At 37.2% G+C, this 20,173-nt stretch overlaps 1 protein-coding gene across 2 annotated transcripts in view; it reads left to right on the top strand.

Moving 5' to 3' along the window:
* The window catches only part of txndc16 (thioredoxin domain containing 16), a 65,575-nt gene that overhangs the window by 31,363 nt on the left and 14,039 nt on the right, over positions 1–20,173 (top strand). The window contains exons 18-19 of one of the 2 annotated variants that reach the window (XM_006632488.3): positions 10,585–10,751; positions 13,680–13,870. In XM_006632488.3, the coding sequence (XP_006632551.3) occupies positions 10,585–10,751; positions 13,680–13,870 (358 nt within the window). Of the gene's footprint in view, positions 1–10,584; positions 10,776–13,679; positions 13,871–20,173 lie in introns of those variants that run through there. The other variant, XM_069193269.1, reaches the window with a different exon arrangement.

Here is a 20,173-nt window from a genome sequence, read left to right as displayed (position 1 = left end):
TACAGTAGTTGATGAGATGTGCGGAGAAGCATGACTTCTTGTTACAGCTTAAATGAAGGAAAACATCTATTGGAACATCTAAGTGCTGAATAGTAGGGGGCCCAGTGTTAAGCCCTGTAGAACTCCAGACGTAACAAATCAAACTTCAGAACTGAAAGCCCTAAGAGAGATAAAGTTTTGACAGTCATTAACGTAAGAGTTGAACCAGCAATGCCAGAACTCCAAAGCAGTACTGAGGAGAATAAGGAAGGTAACAGATCTGGAATCTGAAATGTACACTCAAGCCAGAAAGACTCTGCCTACATTCCAGTTTGCGGAAGAATTTTATAACAAGATCATTAGTAACTTTAACAAGGGCGGTTTCTGTGCTGTGTAGTTGTATGAAACCAGATTTGAGGGTTTTGAAGAGGTCAGGTGCAATGAGATGGTTATTTAATTGAAATGTAACAGCACATTTTAAAATGTTTGCAAGAACAGGTAGGTTGGATATAGAGTGAAAATTGTTTAGGATGTCCTGAGCTATATTTGTTTTTTAGGCTCAGGGCTGACTGCAGCCGTTTTAAAGGCCATTGATACCACTCCAGTGCTGAAGGACTCATTTATAATGTTGAGGATGACGGGGCTGAGGGGTAAAAAAACTGGGTTGAAGTAAAACAGTAGGAATGGGATCTAATAAATAAGTGGTCACGCTATACCAATTTACTCTGGCATGCAATGTCAAGTTAAGAGAAGTTAGAAAGAAGAGAATGAGCAAACACAGGCAGACAGGAAGGAGGCGTAGTAGTAACAGGCATGGTGGAGCGAATCCTGCTGGGAGAAGGGGGAGGGAAATTAGTAGAGCTGGCAGCACAGTAAGTGATGTGTTTGTATCCTAAATGTCTGTAGCATGTACTGTATACACTTTGGCAACACTGTAATTAATTGGTCAAGCCAATAACGCTTGTTTAATTTAATTCTAGTTCAAAGAGAACAGCCGAGTGATCAGAAATGCCTGTTTCAAGATGGGTGGGAAATAAAAGTAATTTGCGATGTCCAAGGTTCGACCTTTGTTGTGAGTTGGATTTGAGTGCAAGCTGTTTGAGACCAAAGCATTCCAACAAAACGAGAAAATTCTTTGCTAAACTGGAAAGCTGTGAATCAAGATGGATGGTAAAATCACCAAGAATAAGAATCATATTAAATTTGAAGCATAACAGAGAAAGTAAATGGGCACACCCACCTTAAAAGGCTTCATTATACTTGGGGGTCAGTAAATTATAGAAATGAGTCTAGAATGGAGAACAGAGACATTTAAAACCAGGCACTCAAAAGAAGAAAGCAGAGGTACAATAACCAGACATACACACATTAACAGTACATTAAAAATAACAATCAGGCCCCCACCATAACCAGATGGATGAGATTGCTCAAATAAACCGCAACCTGGAGTGACAATCTTTTTAAACAAGATTGTTAATATGTCTGTGCCAGGTTTCATTCAAGCATGGAAAGCTGGGTTTTCTGTCTGTGATGAAGTAGTTAAATAAGACTGTTTTTGTTTACGGATTGGGTTTTAGATAAGACTGATTTGCCCGGTCTCAGTGAGCCAGGGGTTCAGTGAGAAGGGAGAAGTGGAGTGTGTTCCAGATGCTGAAGGCAGTGTAAATTATTCAAATCAGCACCACAGTGGGACATCAAGTTCAAGTTCAAGTTTCAAGTTTATTGTCATTACAATCATATACATGGTATATGGTATAACGAAATGCTATTTAGCTAGCTCTTGGACATAAGTAGTACAAAGAGAAAAAAACAACAACAACAACAACAACAACAATACAATTGTGTAGCAAAAGAAAGACAGACACAACAGACAATGTGCAAAAAAAACAACAACAGACTGTGCAAAAAAAACAACAACAGGCAATGTGCAAAAAACAACAACAGGCAATGTGCAAAACAACAAAAAGTTAACAGGTTATGTGCAAAAAATATGCATCAACAGAATAAAATAAAGGGATAGAAATTATGGGGAGTGACTTTGACATGTATGGTAGAAGTAGATTTTTGTGTGTTTGGGTTTTTGGTAAGAAAGAAAGAAAGGAAGAAGGCACTGTGAGGTTCAGATCATAGGTGAGAGGTGAGGTGAGAGTGAGAGTGAGAGAGGCTGGGAATTTAACAGTTTGATAGTGCGGGGGTAAAAACTGTCTCTGAGTCTGGTAGTCCGGGCCCAAATGCTCCGGTACCGTTTTCCAGATGGTAGCAGATCATAAAGTCTGTAGCTGGGGTGTGTGGGGTCTTTGATTATGCTTAGAGCTTTCCTCAAGCACCGTCTGTCATAAATGTCCTGGATAGATGGGAGGGTAACCCCAGTGATGGACTGGGCAGTTTTCACCACCCGCTGTAGGGCTTTGCGGTCAGCAGCACTGCAGTTGCCATGCCACACTGTGATGCAGCCTGTCAGTGTGCTTTCTGTAGTGCATCTGTAAAAGTTAGTGAGGATCTGGGGACATATCTTAGCCTTCTTCAACCGTCTTAGGAAGTACAGAACAGGCGCTGTTGCGTTTTCTTGATCAGACAGGTGGTGTTGAGAGACCATGTGAGGTGTTGAGAGACCATGTGAGGTCCTCGGTGATATGGACACCAAGGAATTTAAAGTTACTGACCCTTTCCACTTCAGTCCCGTTGATGTGGATAGACGCATGTCCGGTTTGCAGTTTCCAGAAATCAAAGATCAGCTCCTTGGTTTTGCTGACGTTGAGGGTGAGGTTGTTGTCATCACACCATGTTGTAAGGAGATTGACCTCCTCCCTGTAGGCCCTCTCATCATTGTTTGTGATCAGACCTACAACTGTGGTGTCATCGGCAAACTTGATGATGGAGTTGGTGTTGTGTTTGGCCTTACAGTCGTGGGTATAGAGGGAGTAGAGCAATGAATTCAGTGGTGGAAACGCTAGTTGTGCTATACTGGAAATGTCTCTTTTCCCAGAAGAATAGCTGAGGTTTTTTGTGCAACATGGGTCATATTCCAAAAATGATGTATTTCAGTAGGTATATAATTTATAATTTGTGTTCTTATTGTTTCGTACGGTATCTTGCGAGTTCTTCCAGTAAGCTTTGGAGACTTCACATACTATGAAGATGTTGAAATGTTTTTTTTCCCTCTGTTTGAATTATCTGCACTGAATGGTACTGCACTGGTTTAAACAGTTTTGTTCTTTTTTTTACTTAATAAAAGCAAGCTGGATGTTTTGTGTACTTATTTTTCTTTGATATCATAAAATGAACATATTTATTCACAAGACCAGATTTGTCCCATTCTTTTCCTTCGGGCACAATATAAACTCTTAATGGCCTATGTCGTCTTGATTTAAAAGGATTAATTTCTTAACTTCTCTGAGCTTGATCAGGTCCTGTTTCTATATGAAGACCTAGAAAGCCTGCAGACACAATGGCCCTCCAACACAATGATTGGAGAGCCTTGCCCTAGAAACCTATCTATCAAGAGTTATGCTAATGACTACCCTCCTGAACAACCTGTACTTTGCTGCAGAGATTCAGGGTGTCAGAAGATAAAAGGTCTAAAGAAGGACAGAAGTGGGGTAGAAGAGCCTGCTTGAACTTCCTCTCTTTGTGCAGGTACAGGGTTGGCACTATGATTAAAAGATTCAAATATACAATTTGCATATCCATATTGGATAGTTAAATAATAATAGGCAATTCTAAATTTGAAAAAAAAATAAAATAATTTAATAAGATTTACTACAGTACATTTTAATACAGTGACATTTATTCTGATTGCACGTTTCGTACCTCAGAAGGGTTAGAGTAGTAGCTTGTGCTGAAGAGCATCCTTCATTGAAAACCGTGAACAGTGTGTGTGGTTCACTCGAGTGTATATATAGACTATAGCTGTGACATTTAAAAAAGTTGCAGCTCTGTTATGCATGTGGTTTGTCTGGTTTTGTTGTGTTTGGTGATGGCATGCAGATAAGGTGTGGAGAAGCAGTATTCTCTGCTTGTTTCTCGGAAGGGACCAATGTTTGTATCTTCATTTGATAAAAGTGCTCACACAGTATTTTTTTACCAGCCATAAAGACAGACATTCTCAATAGGTTAAAAACAAATTAAAGGGCATTAGTTCTGTTTTCTGTGTACTGTACATATAGAATTTGTGGTGTCTTTCTCTCCATGTTTATTATTCTTGTTTTTTCTAGAATAATAATAATGGGCACGCCACTCAAAGCACTTTACAGGTAATGGGGACTCCCCTCCAACACCACCAATGTGCAGCATCCACCTGGATGATGCGACGGCATCCATAGTGCGCACATAGATAGCTCACCACACATCAGCTATCAGTGGGGAGGAGAACAGAGTCATGAAGCCAATTCATAGATGGGGAGTATTAGGAGGCCATGATTGGTAAGGGCCACTAGGAAATTTGGTCAGGAAATCGGGGTAACACCCCTACTCTTTTCGAGAAATGTCCTAGGATTTTTAATAGCCACAGAGAGTCGGGACCTTGGTTTGTCATCCAAAGGAGGGTGCCTTTTGGCAGTATAGTGTCCCTGTCATTATACTGGGGCATTAGACCGCAGGGTGAGTACCTCATCCAGGTACTGACCAAGCTCACACTTGCTTAGCTTATTAGACTAGAGTAAAACCTCTACAAATCAGACTACAGAGGTTTTGATAAGCAGTAAAATGTTTCATATTTACATTGTTACAAATAGGGTTTGATTCTTCAGTTTGAAATGAACACAAATGGGTCATTTTTAAAATGTCAAATCTCTGAAACAATTCAGTTTTTTTAATAGTCAGTTTAGAATGTATTTTCATCCTCTTATTCTTGACATTTGAGAATGTTGATTAGGTTGAAAGATCAGCTCAAAATAGCAATATCCACCACTTGGAAAATTAAGTGCAGGTCTTGTCAGTGATTGCTAAGAATGTGGGGGATACTCTCCAAAAGATCTGCTAGATTTTGCATGCTCTTGCTTAGTTATCTTTGGGGAAGCAGATATTATTCAACATGGTAACACCGTATTCCTCACCAAATAGGTCTGCAGACACGAGCAATTCTCAAAACAACTAGGAACAAGCAGAGGTTGATACCAAAATTAAAAGAAATCACACTTGAAGAAAATATTTTTTATGTTGACCTTTACTTGTTCCTTTGCGTCACTATCACATCAGAATTTGATTTGCTTTACCAATGCCAGGTACTTGACATCTATTTGTTATATGAAAGTCTATGCAATCTGTTGTAGATTTTTGTGTTGCTCTCCCACCTCATTGTGATCTTCTTCACAGCTAATGTGGATTTTCCATATGCTATGATTTGACATTGAAGTCTGCGTTTAATATTTTATGCTTCTGTGTACTGGAAATGTATGTATCTTAAGTTGAATTTTGTTTGTAGAAATTAATGAGCAAATCTTGACTACTAAAAACTTACTTGTGTTTAAATATCATTGTTTTCTTGTACCTTTCCCCAGGCCCTTTTTTGTACATTACTGTAGATGAGGAACAGAGTGGCTGTAAGTGTGAAATGTGTGTATCTAGTATTTTTAATAACTAAACGGACCTCTTCATTGTTCTCATACTCCAAATTTGTTGAGGACTTGAACTAAAATTCAATTACTGTAATAACATTACTTGAATTTGTCTTTTTTGAAGCTGAAATTAATTTAATAAAGTTCTGTTTAAGCAATTACTTCAGTTTACAAATAAAGTTTGTAGCTTAATAAATTTGTTTAGTCTGAACTGGAGGTTCTGCAGAGATGAAAACCAGAAAACCATTGGAATCTGAAATGCTTCACAGCTGTCACTCCAGTTGAGAATATTGATATAAGGATACAAACATTTATACCATCTTGTTGTCTCAATTTTTGTCCCTTTTTTCAAGACTTATTAAAACTATTGACTTTGGTATGTTTTTACCAAGATGCTTAACTGATTACTGAACTGTTTAATGCTCAGCATGCTTAATACTGTGAATTGTTGCTGTCCCATAGCTAAGGATCTGACAAAGAAAAATTGGACTTCATTAAATATTCCAAAAATAAGGGTTTGATTCTTAGTTCTGCATGACTCTGGTTGCCAGAATTGCAGGACCTGCCGTATAACCTAATTTCAAAACATAATCTGTGAAATCCAGTGCTACAGTATGTACAGATGTTTACATGTTTACAGTATAGTGTCCCCGTCACTATACTGGGGCATTAGGACGCCTCCTGCTGGCCCCACTAGCACCTCTTCCAGCAGCAACTTTAGGTTTTCCCAGGAGGTCTCACATCCAGGTACTGACCAGGCTCACACCTGCTGAGCTTCAGTGGGTTGCCAGTTGTAAGTTGCAGGGTGATATGGCTGCTGGCCATGGCCATGTATCAAGAGAAAAACATAGATATTGTCCAGGCAATGCAAATTATGTATGCAAGTGATCTGATTGAAAACAGCACTTGAGAGTTTATGTCATCGGTATAGTAGGATGGTACCTCTGAGTTAGAGCTCCTGCGGCCTCCCTCCATTCTTGTCAATTTTGTTGTCCCACCATCTTTTTGAATCTGTGTTTCTGTGCCATCCAATGTGTGCGATCAACAGTAATGTACAGTACAGTATATCCCATCCTAGGAATGTGGTTCCCATCTTCCTTTGGGGTTTTCTTTAAGTGGCTCTTTCTGTTGTTAGGGGTGGGGTGGTGTTGTTACCTAGTTAAAGTGTAAAGTGCTTTTTTTCTATCACTGATATGTTTTTCCTCTTCTTGCTTAGCAATCTGCCATGTACAGTACATTTTGGTCAATCAAGACATTATTCCTCTTTGACAGTGTGTTCAGCCTCTAATGCTCATAACTACAGTAACTAACTGAGGAGACTAGCATACAGTATATTAAAACTTATCTTAGTTCACAAAATTGCTTCGGTTTTGCATGTCCCTCCAGTATTTGATAGATTTTGTTAGCATTCTTGCAGGTATGAATGCTGTCATGAATTATATACTTAACAGGTCAAAGTCAGTTTTCTGTGATAAACTACCTACAGTAGGTCTGCCCAAGTATTTATACAGTTACCATACCAATTTTTGCAGGTTTCTTCTAACTGAAACATCTTCCCATGGTCAAAAACTTCATTAAAGACAATTCTTCTATATGTACTTGACTTGCAACTGCATAAATATTGACTAGGGGAAATTACTGAATTGGAAAGCACATTGGCTCCGATAGTACATGTTCAATACCTCACCTTTTATGAAGCTTCTGTATTTGACGTCCACTTTGTTAGAAGAAAATCATCATACCCAGTTTCTTGTATGCAGAATTGTAACTTAAATGCCAATTGACAAAGATATTTGCTAGCTTTGAGACTCCACAGCAGTGAATATTTTCATTGTGCTTTTAAACTGACGATTGAGGTATTCCTTTCAGGTCCTGTGAAAACTTAATAACAAATGAATATTTACAGTATTATATTCATGTTATATATTTTTTCTGGTATAGTATATATTATGCATGAATAATATTACAAATAATATGAATAACAGAGTTATATACTGTATATACTGTAGGACTTGCAAAATGATCAGGGAAATTGTCTGAAGCATCTACAGTACAATGCCTTCTTTACCTGGTCTTTCTCTTGTAGATGCAGCTATATTAAAATTTTCTATATCCTTATTGGGTAAAGTAGACAATTTAGGATATGGAAAATGGTAAATCAACCACCTTTCACGGCTTTCTTCACAAATTTTATCAGATCTTTTGGCCACATTTAGGACAAGTTCTGCTTGAAATGTCATACAGTACTGCCATTGAGAAAGGGAAGTTAATATTGCCATTCCATCCCTGTTAATGAAAAAAGATCCTTTGCTTTGTGCAAGATATCGTCCCATCTCTCCATCTTACTCTGATATCAAGATGTATGATAAGGTGCTATTATACTAGATGTATGTCCAAATTAGTACATCTTGATTAAAGAGGCTTTATTAAAGGGCATCTCATATCAGCATCTCCTGTGGACTCACCCTGTTCCATTCTGCCACTGGCTTTGAGAATATCTGTGGTCAGTTCTATATGTGTTTATGTTATCTTTTCCTTAAATGCGGTTAATTTTTATCTCTCCAGCAGTATTCAGCTTTGTTATAACTTGTTTATAGCCGGTTACTCAATCTTTCCATCTGTCTATGATTTTCATCTCTGCCTCTGCCTCCTTAACTGCTGAGCATTGTTGATGAATTCAGTGCACTAAGTACAAAATCTTTAGGTCCAAAACAGCATTTTTCAGAATCAACCTTGAGTATTCTGTTCCTGCCTTTGCAATAAACTGTGTAAATTCAGCCTTCAGGACTTTGATGGAAGCCTTGGGATTTCATTTAAGAATAAAGTGGTTCACAAAGTAAACAACACTTAAGTCAAATGACAGAAAATACTTGTCCCGAATATACATTGAAATCAAATCACCATATGTACAAAAAAACTTTACATGTCCTTTTTAAAAAAAACATTTTTTTTCTGTTATTTTTCTTTGGCATAATTAAACAACAGATCCCAATTTATCACATACAGTATGTTGTGATTTTAATTTCAACCCATTTCAGTGCAGCAACTAGTTCATAAGTGTATTATGGGAGGGTTTTCAGGTGGGAGTCCAAAATAAACACTGGAACCCAGATCAAGGTCCAGACATATACTGACAAGAATACAAATTAGACACAGAGAATTCCAGGCTGACTAGAGTTTTGTTTTATTTCAGCTGCATTGTGCTTAGTTCAAGCATGTTCACTTATAGGAACTTTATTTCTTATACTTTTTATTATGAAGCAAAAGGCCATTACATTGTAGTAAGTTACAATAACTTATTTAGATTTAAATATCTAAGCAGTAGCTAATGTGATGCTGTCTCACCACTTCATCATTTAATTCTTTTATCCAAAAATGGCCACGACCATGAGATTCAGTCCCTTCCCAACTCTAAAAGTTCAGTAAATTTGTCTGTCGCTATGATAATCTCTTGTGTTTATTTTACGTCCTTGGAAAGAAAAGATTCTACATGAGAAGATAATGAAGAAGACTGTCAGGGTTAAGAGAAGAATTCTGGGAAACGAGAACAATTATGACTGAATTACTTTTCTGCTCTGGATTACTTTAGAAATCATACACTGTTGCTTCTTACATCTTCTTATTTTAAAAAAAATACGTTTATTTTGTTTACAAGGATTCAAGGAAAATTGAGAAGCAAGCAGAAGCCATTTTGTTCATTGCTCCTAGTTATAAGTAAGTTCTTAGTACAACACATTAAAACATTTATCATACGCCTGGGAAATCTGTATGCACCTTGTGGTTGTCAAAGAGGAAAAGCCAAAGGACAATTAGTGATGTGGTTAATTATTTAACTTAGCTTTGGAACACCTCCATTGTTCTGGATTAGAAGGTTATTTCTTGGTAATTCTTCTTCTCCAGCTGTGTTTTGATTAACTCAGCTAAGCAAAACATATCTGGGTCTGTTTGTTCTCTTCATGTGCTGTTCCTGTAACAGGTTCATTTACTTTTACTTTTGTATTATGGAGGCATGGGTTCTTGATAAAGATACTGGGTGGATGCTGTTTTTCTTATTCATAACTGTTTTATGCATTGAATGGTTGTTCATCCAGGGAAACAAACCCTGTATGTGCCCAAAGCTAGTCTATGAAATAACATGTACACTGGCCATATTAAAGATGTGATTAGTGTGAATCTATATAATGAAACTTCTACACTTTTCTGTATGTTACTGATTTACTTGTGTAATTTACATGTAGTAAGCAGTCTAGTAAATTTATTTTGCTACCAGTACAGTATCTTTAAAATACCAGACAGATTGTTCGCAATTACAAGAATACTTGCTGTTCTGCAAGAGGGGAAGTGCCTGTTCTGCAAGAATGGTGTACCTGTCATCATTATTGTATGGCACAACCACAGGTACATTTCATAATTCACAGCAAGGTGGCAATACATAAATTCAGATCCAGACTTTTTGCTCAGAATTGAGTGCAGACAATGGAAATTAATAATTGCAGATTTGAACTTCCCTTGTTACACCAAACACAACCATGGCACTTTGTGCTTGCCTGAGAACAGGAGAATAGTACCTTTGAAATATCTGAACAGTAGTCCAATCCTTCTCCAGGGATTCTTGGGAAACACCATTACAGTGCTGAACAATGCACTGTCTTTATATTACCATTTGATGGCAGTGTCTACTAACAAAGCAGTGCATTCAACAGAGTGTTACCGGCAGTCAGTTGCTTCTTTAGAAGAAAAATCATTTGAGATAGAAGGGTAAAAATCTGTGTTGACTTTGAAGAAATCAGACTTTTGACCTCTTAAACCTAGCACATTTTGGAGACCTAAGTTAGTACATTTAATTTTACAAAGTTTCCACAACAAAGAAATGCTTGAGTCGCTTATAAAATCATGTCTTCCACTTACTGCTTTCTTGGTAAGTCTAGGTTGACTTGAACGTGTTTCACACATAGGTGTTGAAAATAAAAGCAATAGGCCATCGTGCAATTCATGTCTACGTTTTTTAAAGACATGAGTCTTAAAGCAGGTCTCTCTCTGTCTGTGACAGCCGGAGCTGACAGTAGAGAACTTGCCGGCTTACCTGGAGCTGGGAAAGCCTCTGCTGATGCTGTTTGTGGAGGAAGAAGATGGAAAGAGTGAAGGCATTCGACGGGAGCTGCAGAGCCTGCTGGGTAAAGGGCAGCTGGACTCCTACCTTCCCTGCTGGATACATTTGTAAGTGTCTGTCCAGCCACACAGGTTTGTGTTTCTGTACTTGTGTGAGGGCCCTCCCACTGCCTCTCTTTTTATTTGTATTTTTAATTCTGCACTGTGCCAAAATAAAGTCCATCATTGGGTGACTTGTAGCAGACCTGAAACAAGTAGTATTGTCACTTTCAGCTTCTAAAGAAGATGGCATTTGATTAATAAGAAAAGTAATTTCACTTTGTGAGGACTGTCTCACTGGTCCTTTTTTTCTGAAACATTTTTTATTTCATTTTTTCTGGAGCTGCAATTTTTGTGACAACATCTTCTCATCTCCTGTCCTTAGAAATATTGTAATACCTGCACACACACACACACACTTAATCAACTTTAAAGACTCAATTTAAGTATTTTATGTTTTGTTATAATTGATAACATTTCCACCTCAAAATGTCATCAGTGCTCTGGTAGACTGTTCATCCTCCCCTTCCTCTGGTAGACTGTTCATCCTCCCCTTCCTCTGTTTCTTCCCTTCAATTCCATATATCTAATGATCAAACTCCAGAAACCTTTAAATGGAGCTTGGCATGTATTTAGTAAAAATTAGATTGTGTAGCTGTCTCATTACTCTGAAGAGGAAGTGGCTCTTCTAAATTTACCTTTTGCTGATGCTGTGGTTGGAGTATTAAAGAAGTCTGATCTCTGGAATGAGTCATTGCGTGTTCTTGATAATTTTCAGAGATAATCAGTAATGCACTTTTACTTTTGTTTGTGGAACACCAATACATCATTTTCAGTGACATTTTCTTTCTAAATTTAACTTTTAAATTCCATATAGCTACTGTAGATCTCTCTGCCTCATAGAGAATGCCTTATGAACACTATTGTGCCAGAAGCATTTCAAGTTCTGTTCAATTTTTAATATTTAAATGTAGGAAACTTTATAAATTTTTCACGTCTACTTTGCCTCCTATGACATGGATTAGCGACCTTTCAACATTGCTTTGTAATGATTTGGTGGTCAGAGACAATTAGTAATTGGGACAGTAAATTCATAGAAGACCTTATGGCTACTAGGAATTAATAAGTACAGTGAGTACAAAACACAATGTTATTAATACAACAAATTAATTTGTATTTGTAACGAATTACAAACCAATTTAAGAGTATGGATCAATGGATGATCAGTCATTATAATTAGGGATTGATCATCCATTTGATATGGATAGTGAAGAGCTATAAAAAAAGAATTAAAATACATTTACTATTATACTCGGATTAGCATAGTTTAGCATTATCTATAACATTATGTATTACTATACTACTCGGGTTAGCGTTATCATAAATAATTAGGCTCATACATACACCAATATTTCTAAAACTCAAAAGATAAATATCCACTACTCATCTGAATTGAGGATGTTTGCCCAGTCTGATCAGGTTGTAAAAGTCCCACAAGTTGAGACTTTATTGTGGAAACAGTTACAAAGTTCGCTCTGAGTATTTTGAATCTGCTGCACTGAATATTCGTTGATATTCAGTTGTTTTTTTCATCTTGATATTATTTAGTTGTCTCTTCCTGGCAGTTACAGTACCTTCAGCCGGTGTGTTGCAGCTGTGGTTCAGACAGTGGAGATTGAAGTCAAGGGATTAGTTCGCTGTCAAGTTGCCAGGGTCCCAGAGACCATCGCAAACAGCTGTGTGACTTTTGAGTTGATTCCCGATGAGTAATTGGTCATGACATCTTTGGATTTCGTGGGCGTCCCTACATGGCATGTTCCTCTTTGGTGGGTCACTCAGGCCTGTCAGTAATTAATGACTTCTAACCTTCTCTGGGTTCTAATTCCAGATGTGTCTTCCTTTTGGAGCTGAATTTAGGCTCTTCACCGGAGGTGTTAGGATAGGTCAAATTTATAGTGGCCTGGTTTGGTGTTAAAGAACTCTTTTCTGGGAAATCCTGCTAATCAATGTCCCATCTCAGAGACATTTCCAAGAGGTTGACTCAAGGGAGTTGAACAGTTCCAGGAATTTGTTTTCAGTTCCTGGCCAGAAATAATTATCAATCATTGTTAATCATTTTAAACACTTAGTTCTTAGCATAGAAAAGCTACTACACTCTATAATTTCTGAAATTTGTTTATTCCAGGGTTATATACTGACTAACCTTCTAAAAGAAAACATATTCCCCATGAGAGTTTTTCTCATCCCGTAAAATTAGTCTGAGTTTCTGAAAAACAGTTCCATGGATATAGCACTTGATACATTTTCTTTTGCCAGTGAAAAAACATTTTAGACTTTTTAAATAATTTCATATCAAGTGGCCAATTTCAGAATAGTAATTTATTTATTCAATAATTTAATTTTAGTATTGCTCATTTAAATTAATGTGGAGGAAAAAAATCACCCAGGTATTTGAAAATGTCAGATTTTGCGTATAGGTTTCACATTATTTGTAAATTATATGTTATATGTTATATTATGTTATATGTAAATTATATGTGGTGAATTAAATTACTTTCCATTGACATGTTAAGCTTACTAGAGCTTCCCCCTACAGTGCACAGGTTGAAAATAACCTTTGTCTTAATATTGTGATATTCTTTCATTTGGATTTTCAGAATAATTGTATACAAGTCTTTAGGAGTCATTTTATGTAAAGACGGAAATTCTGGAAACTCACCAAAACCTCACACTATGGCATGACCACAATTGTTGACAAGTCAGTCCTATTGGCTTTTTTATAAAGTGGGTGATGAAAGACTGGATGAAACCTGATCTCTGCTGCGGCACGTCTGTAGACTGATCAATCAGTATTGTTGCTGTTTCACATAGGCATATTGTGCCTGTGTTGGTTCTGTGTAGTGGCACCAGGTCATTGGGGTTTGCCTGTGCTATTGCAATGCCCTGGTTCTGAGCAAGTTGACGCCCGTCTCTGATGATCTCTTTCCTGTGTTTTAGGGGCCGAACGCCAGCTGGGAAGGCTATCCTAGAGTCATATCTGGGTTCTGTCCCGCTGCTCCCGGTCTTGCTGCTGTCAGAGCTGGGCTCTGGTGGTGAGGTGTTTGAGTTTCCCCCTGGAAAGCCCATGTTGGCCGACTCTATTCTACATTGGCTCAGCAGAGTGAAGAGAAAAGAAGAGCAGCCTGCAGGTAAGAAAACACGATTTTCAAGTGCAGCTCTAGGGAAGGAAGGACAACTATGGTCCAGGGACGCTTTGGTTTCGTTGTAGTTGTGATCTTAAATCCTTAATCAAACTGTTTCTCTTAATTCACCTGAGGTCGGTCCAGAGATCAGTTTCACTTGCATTTTGAATAGTACAAAAAAGATTTAAAATGAAATAGGCTGTCAGCAGGAAAAGTAGGAAGCTGTAGTTCAAGTTAAAGTAAAATGTTGGCTTCTGAGTGTTTTCTAGAGTTTGAGGCTTGAAATCTCTGTAAAAGAACGCAGACCGATCATCTGCTTAGAGGGATCTTTTATTCTCACTGCTCTGACGTGTTCTCTGAAATGATCAACCAGGCATGTACTGTAAGTGACAGGGCACTTTCTGCAAGAGATGCAGTAAATGAGGTTACTCCATATACATGATATTCTCTAGATATCTTTAAAATAGTCATAGGGGCCCTGTATAATGCATGGCACTGGATACATACTGTGTTTGCAGGTGATGTTATAGGAAAAGGTGCCTGGTGTGCATGGTACTGTAGCTGTGGGTTATGGGAACTGTGAACAACAAGGTTGCACAGATTGGGTGGTCATCAGTATGATATGATGGGAGGGAGGTGTCTGGGGAAAACCATTCCAGTTGAGAGGTCCTCCTGTAAAATGAAGACGTTACCTCTGATGATCCTGGGAATGTCTACATGGTGATTCTTTGTCAGTGAAAGTACATGAAGAAGCATTGTTCTATGAAATAGATCTTGCATTTCATACTGATGTTGTGCACAAAATGAATCATAAACTTTGGTTAATAAAGTACAGAGCTGCTCTACAGTGCAGTTTAAATAGAACCAGGACTTCATCAAATGTTTAGAAATTCAGGCTCCTTCAAGGAGAACCTTATTATGACAAATTGGCAAAGTAGCTCCACAGAAAGTTCATTTCAATGTGATTAAATGTTTTTGGCTAGTTTGAATGCATTCCTCTAAGGGAGAAAAATAGGTTTGTGTGGGAAACTGAACAGACTTCCAAAAATTTATGAAAAACTGAAATGTTCTGATAAACCTTTATCAGAAACACGTTTTCCTAAAAGGATTTGAGGTAGTCTGTTTTGGATTCCCACTACCCTTTGTGTAAAGAAGATTGCATTTTTAATACATTTCCACTGTGGATTTTGTCGATGCCTTGGTGGATTTCGAATACTTGAAGGAGCCCTCACAAATAGAAAAGCCAATGACTGAAAAGACTTGGTTCTTGTATCCCATTAGGGACTAGTAGGACATTCCTTCAGGAATATATACTGCATGTGGCAGCTCTTCTCTGGACTGATTCCAGAACAGTTATCTGTTTCTGCGTCATGGTGTATCATGGCATTGACTGTTTCATCCAGTTGATAGAATCCATATGTTGTACACATTGTTTGTATGTTTTTTTTACCTATTACAGAGACGTTTCATAAAGGCAGTTCCTGCATGTTACAAAATATGGTACTGTATGCCAGGAACAGGAAGTTCAAAACATATGCAACAGAAAACGTTCTGCCTCCCCCATTGCTGTTTGCTCAGGGGTGTAATATAATAGTTTAAACAAATATTGCATGGGTCTTCTGAAATGTTTTCTTATATCTTGGCAACTCTTTCTGATCTTATTGATCATCTGTAACTGCAAGAACATTGACAATATTGATAATCACTGTTTCTTTGATATAATCAGGATAACCACAGGGTGTTAATCATTGTTTATTTTGTTAAGCTCTTCAACCCTACTTTCTTTGGGTTTTATTTTGAAGTAAAATTGAAGAAATTATATGTTTATGCATGTTACTCATTAATAAAAGTATTAAAAACTAGGAACTGCTTACATGTAGAATATTAAACATGGTGATGAGTCCTTTTTTCTCTACAAATTTGAAATTCAAGCAATTGAATTTGCATGGTCTGAATACAAGATGAATACAATCTTACAAAGCTGTATGTGAAATCTGCAGTTCCTCTGACAAAACAAACATGTACTGTGTTTACAAATTTACACGTTCCACATGGATGATGTCACGTTGTGGAAATTATTATGTTATTCGAAAAACTTAAAAGATCATATCAGTCTTGGTTTTAAGAAAGCAGAAGAGAAGCCAAGTGTGTGCATTTATGTAATTTGGGCATATTTTTCTGCAAGGATTGCAGAAGTTGTTTACTCTTCTCATTCAACAGTTTGTCTGCTTTATGCCAAGATTGGCTTGATAAATTCTAATTCTGTAGCTATTTAAGACAATTTAGGATCATGAAGAAGAAAACTCTTTCTGCTTCAGAACCTTGTCCTTAAATCTTGTGCATGTTTACTCTTTTTCCAGGCTTTTACTCTTTTTACACTGAAGCAAAACATTTCTGACACACTTAGGTGTAAGACATATAAGACATTTAAGAATTACAGATGTAGCCATTCAAAATGCGTGGTAAAACCCCATACCGCGGGTTTTGAGCTACAGGCCGCCACAGTATGTGATAAACTGGCCAAAGATGATTCACAGGTGGCACTTGTGGTGGATTATTTGTTAGTGAAACAATTGCTTCATTTAATCTCTCTACTGTGCATGTTTAAATCTGCTTAATATGGAATATTAATATGGATTTTTGTAATTAAAGGGAAATTTTAGTACCTGAGCATAAAAATAACAGGAGCATAACATCTCTGAATGTCATATCATCATAAACAGTATTAATTTTGGAATATAAATATATTATACTTACAGTATATGGCTGGAAGTGATAGCTTAAATAAAAAGTACACAACAGTATTCCACTTTCTTCATAAACATTTTTTTTATGAGCTCGTTCTGACTATATTAAGTTTATATAGTTTGTAAAAAGCTATAATGTTTTAACCTTTTGTATGAATACTTGCTTTCATTATTTCAGTAAAAAAATGTGTACATTTTAGAATCTGCTTAATAGGGAATATTATATGGAATATTATATGGAAGAAGGTGGAATACTGCTGTGTACTTTTTCATACCGAGGTACCACTACCATATACTGTGCTTATATTAGGTACTGTATGTATTATGTTATACTACTGTTTTAATTTCCCAATACCAAAATTTACCTTTGGATTTTCTCTATGTGGATGTAAACCTAAAGGAGGGACATGACATTCACAAGCTACAGTATAATAATAAACTTTTTTATAAATCCAACTGAGCAATCCTGCTTTAATGAAATCTACCTACTTTTTAATGAGTTCAATATTTAACATGCTGTAATACATAGTTTAAAATTCTAAACAGTATACAACTTTAATACTATATTTTGAAAAAGATTGTCCCTCAGAAATTACCCGAGATTCGAAACACATTCGGGACAGCCCAAATGCTCTACATACCATGTTACACTTCCAGTGCTCCTCCTGGCAGTTTTACAAAGTAGTGCAGCCCCACAACCGAGTAATTTAAAAAAAAAACTGCAGTGTCCTGCAGCCACTGAACTGCAAACTACTGTGAAATCCACTGTGCATTCTGAATGGCTGGATCTGTACATATTGTACTGTTTGTGAAGACACAAATTACCAGTAAGAAGGGGCTCAGTGGACATGTACAGTAGCTGCTTGGAACCTTTACTGAAATTTTGCAACAACACAAAAATGAATGAAAAAGGGAACAGGTATGATACCATACTAGAAAGCACTGATCTTAACAAATAAGTTCTATTTTGTGCCTTTGGCATTTATCAGTGGCTGATTGTTCAAAGGTAAACTGACAAGTTGTATAACAGTCAGGGTATTACAGCTACTGCAAAGCAAGCGGTGAATCTCAGGCAGGTAAGAGTGTTGGGGCCCAGAATTTAATGTAGCCAAACTGCTGACAAATATCTTCTAGCCATTCTCTCAGGATTGCATCTGACAGGACAAGGAATGACATGCCAGCAGTCCCAGGATGCTGATGGAAAGAATGTTAAGAGGCTGTTGGGAAAATCTGGAGAGATTTCATGGCCTTCAAGAAATTCCTAATAAGCACATCTTCAAAGCCACCCATGCTGTAAAAGTTAAATCTGAAAATTAAAACAACTTGGGTGAATTTTGGAAGGAATTGCAGGATACTTTCAAGAACAACCCAGAGTACTTCTGGAAAGCTTTACGGAAGCCTGAAAGTGTTGTGTCATACAAATGACAAAGTTCAGGTGTCTGTGAAGCAGAAGTCTATTTATTTCATATGCATATGGAAGTCCGGCTTGCAACCACCAGACTTAAAAATAAGTAGCTGAAGATGGTCCTTTATACCTTAAAACAAACTAGTTACTATGACACATTCTAAACAAATGATAAGACAGCAACAAATGCCAATTAATTATATCTAAGTTGCAGACTAGACAACAGTTAGTTCTTTTCATGTTCTGGGCGTACAGCCAGCTTACCAAATACATGCCCTTTATCTTACTGACCAAGGACAGGCGGCATCTTTATATATTTGGGCACAAAGCTAACTTAAAGCCACTGGACTGCATAGTTTGCAAAAATACAAAAACAAGAAATTATATTATTATCTCACTTCCCAGGTGTCTTTCTTATTTCTTCAAAAGAAAGGTTAGGTAAATATTTGTCAATATGCCAAATATTAATGATTAAATCAGTACATTTTGAATACATCAAGAGTACTTAAAGCGTGAAAGATACTAGCCAGATAGAAAAAGATATCTGGATAGGTAATTGCTTGCCATGCAGGCAACCTGTAGATTTATTCAACGATTTAGCCTTTTCAAAGAGTATAAAACTAAAGTTGCACGTTTTCAATTTAAAGCTGTAGGGTCTTTTGTGTAAAATCAAGATGATTTTGACTACCATTAAGGGGCTAAATTGCAGGCTAAAATGTCACAGAGCTGATAAGAAGACGGTTTTAGAGGGACATTGTGTTTTTAATTTTAGCAGCTGTAGAGATAAAGCAGTGCTGTTTCATTGACTGGCCCAGAAGGTATAATAAATTGAATAAGAAAGATATAAAAAAGAAAACAAAAATGTTTTATAAAAGGACTAAAAAGGAACAGCACTCATTTATTGAAAAGGAGTTTAATGAACATTAAACCTTAGTAAAAAAGGGTATCAGAAAGGCCAATTTAAAGATAGAAATACTGCAATCTAGAAATTGTATGCACTAAAATAATAAATAAAATAATAACATTTTATTACAACAACAAAATAACCATAAAGGATTAAGTAAAATCTCCTAGTCTAACTTTTAGACAATGGAACATAACTGGTTGATGTAATACATGTGTACTCCACTGAGGTGTTCACTACGAATGAAATCAATAACGTGCCACAGGTTGAATAAACACAAAGTTTTATATTAAATACCATTACCATCTCAGAGGCAAAAGTGTTACAGGTGCTAGAAGCACTTAAACCTGGGCCTGATGATATTCTGTAATTGTACTTGGGGAAATTAGATATTATTCAAAGACCATTAAGTCTTCCAGCAGTCACTCAAGACAGGGGTAGTTTATTTAGATTTTACAGGGCATTTGATCAAATTAAATTCTCAAGTAAAATATTAATTCTCAAGTTACAGACAATAAGCATGAAGCGCCTGTATGTCTTTGGTTTCAGAACTGATGGATTTGTGTATATGCTGTCTATAGAAATGATCTATTTGGATAGCAAAGAAAGAGTACAGATGTAGAAGAAAGAAGAGGCCCTATCTTGTTTGTGATATTTCTTGTTTTCTGTTTGAGCTTAATAATGATATTCATGTTTCCCTTGGCTACACAGGATATGGCTACTGCTGTTCTTGCATCATATCGTGATTGTTGCTGGGAGTTAGCTAGACATGTTGTTTTAAACTGCATCCAAGGGTTAAGGTATCAATGAAATGTTAATTGTCTAGATGTGTATTAATAAGGCATGGAATAAGAAGACGGGGGCTAAAAATTGATTGATACACTTTTCTTTTGGACATTATCGATAACCAGGCCCATGCAAGAATTTATTTTCCCCTTCACAATTTGCAGTTTAGCTGGGCACAGAGCTTCCTCCACTATCCTCACCCTACTTCGGATGAGACGTAAAACCGAGGTCCTGACTCTCTGTGGTCATTACAAATCCCGTTTCTCGAAAAGAGTAGGGGTGTAACCCCAGCGCCCTGGCCAAATTTCCCGTTGGCCCTTACCAATCATGGCCTCCTAATAATCCCCCTCTATGAATTGGCTTCATCACTCTGCTCTCCTCTCCACTGATAGCTGATGTGTGGTGAGCGTTCTGGCGCACTATGGCTGCCGTCGCATCATCCAGGTGGGGCTGCACATCGGTGGTGG

Source organism: Lepisosteus oculatus, chromosome 8 (genome assembly GCF_040954835.1).
Source record: "Lepisosteus oculatus isolate fLepOcu1 chromosome 8, fLepOcu1.hap2, whole genome shotgun sequence".
NCBI lineage: Eukaryota > Metazoa > Chordata > Actinopteri > Semionotiformes > Lepisosteidae > Lepisosteus > Lepisosteus oculatus.
The sequence above is the reverse complement of the archived record's forward strand: the minus strand, read 5'-3'. Positions and strand labels throughout refer to the sequence as shown.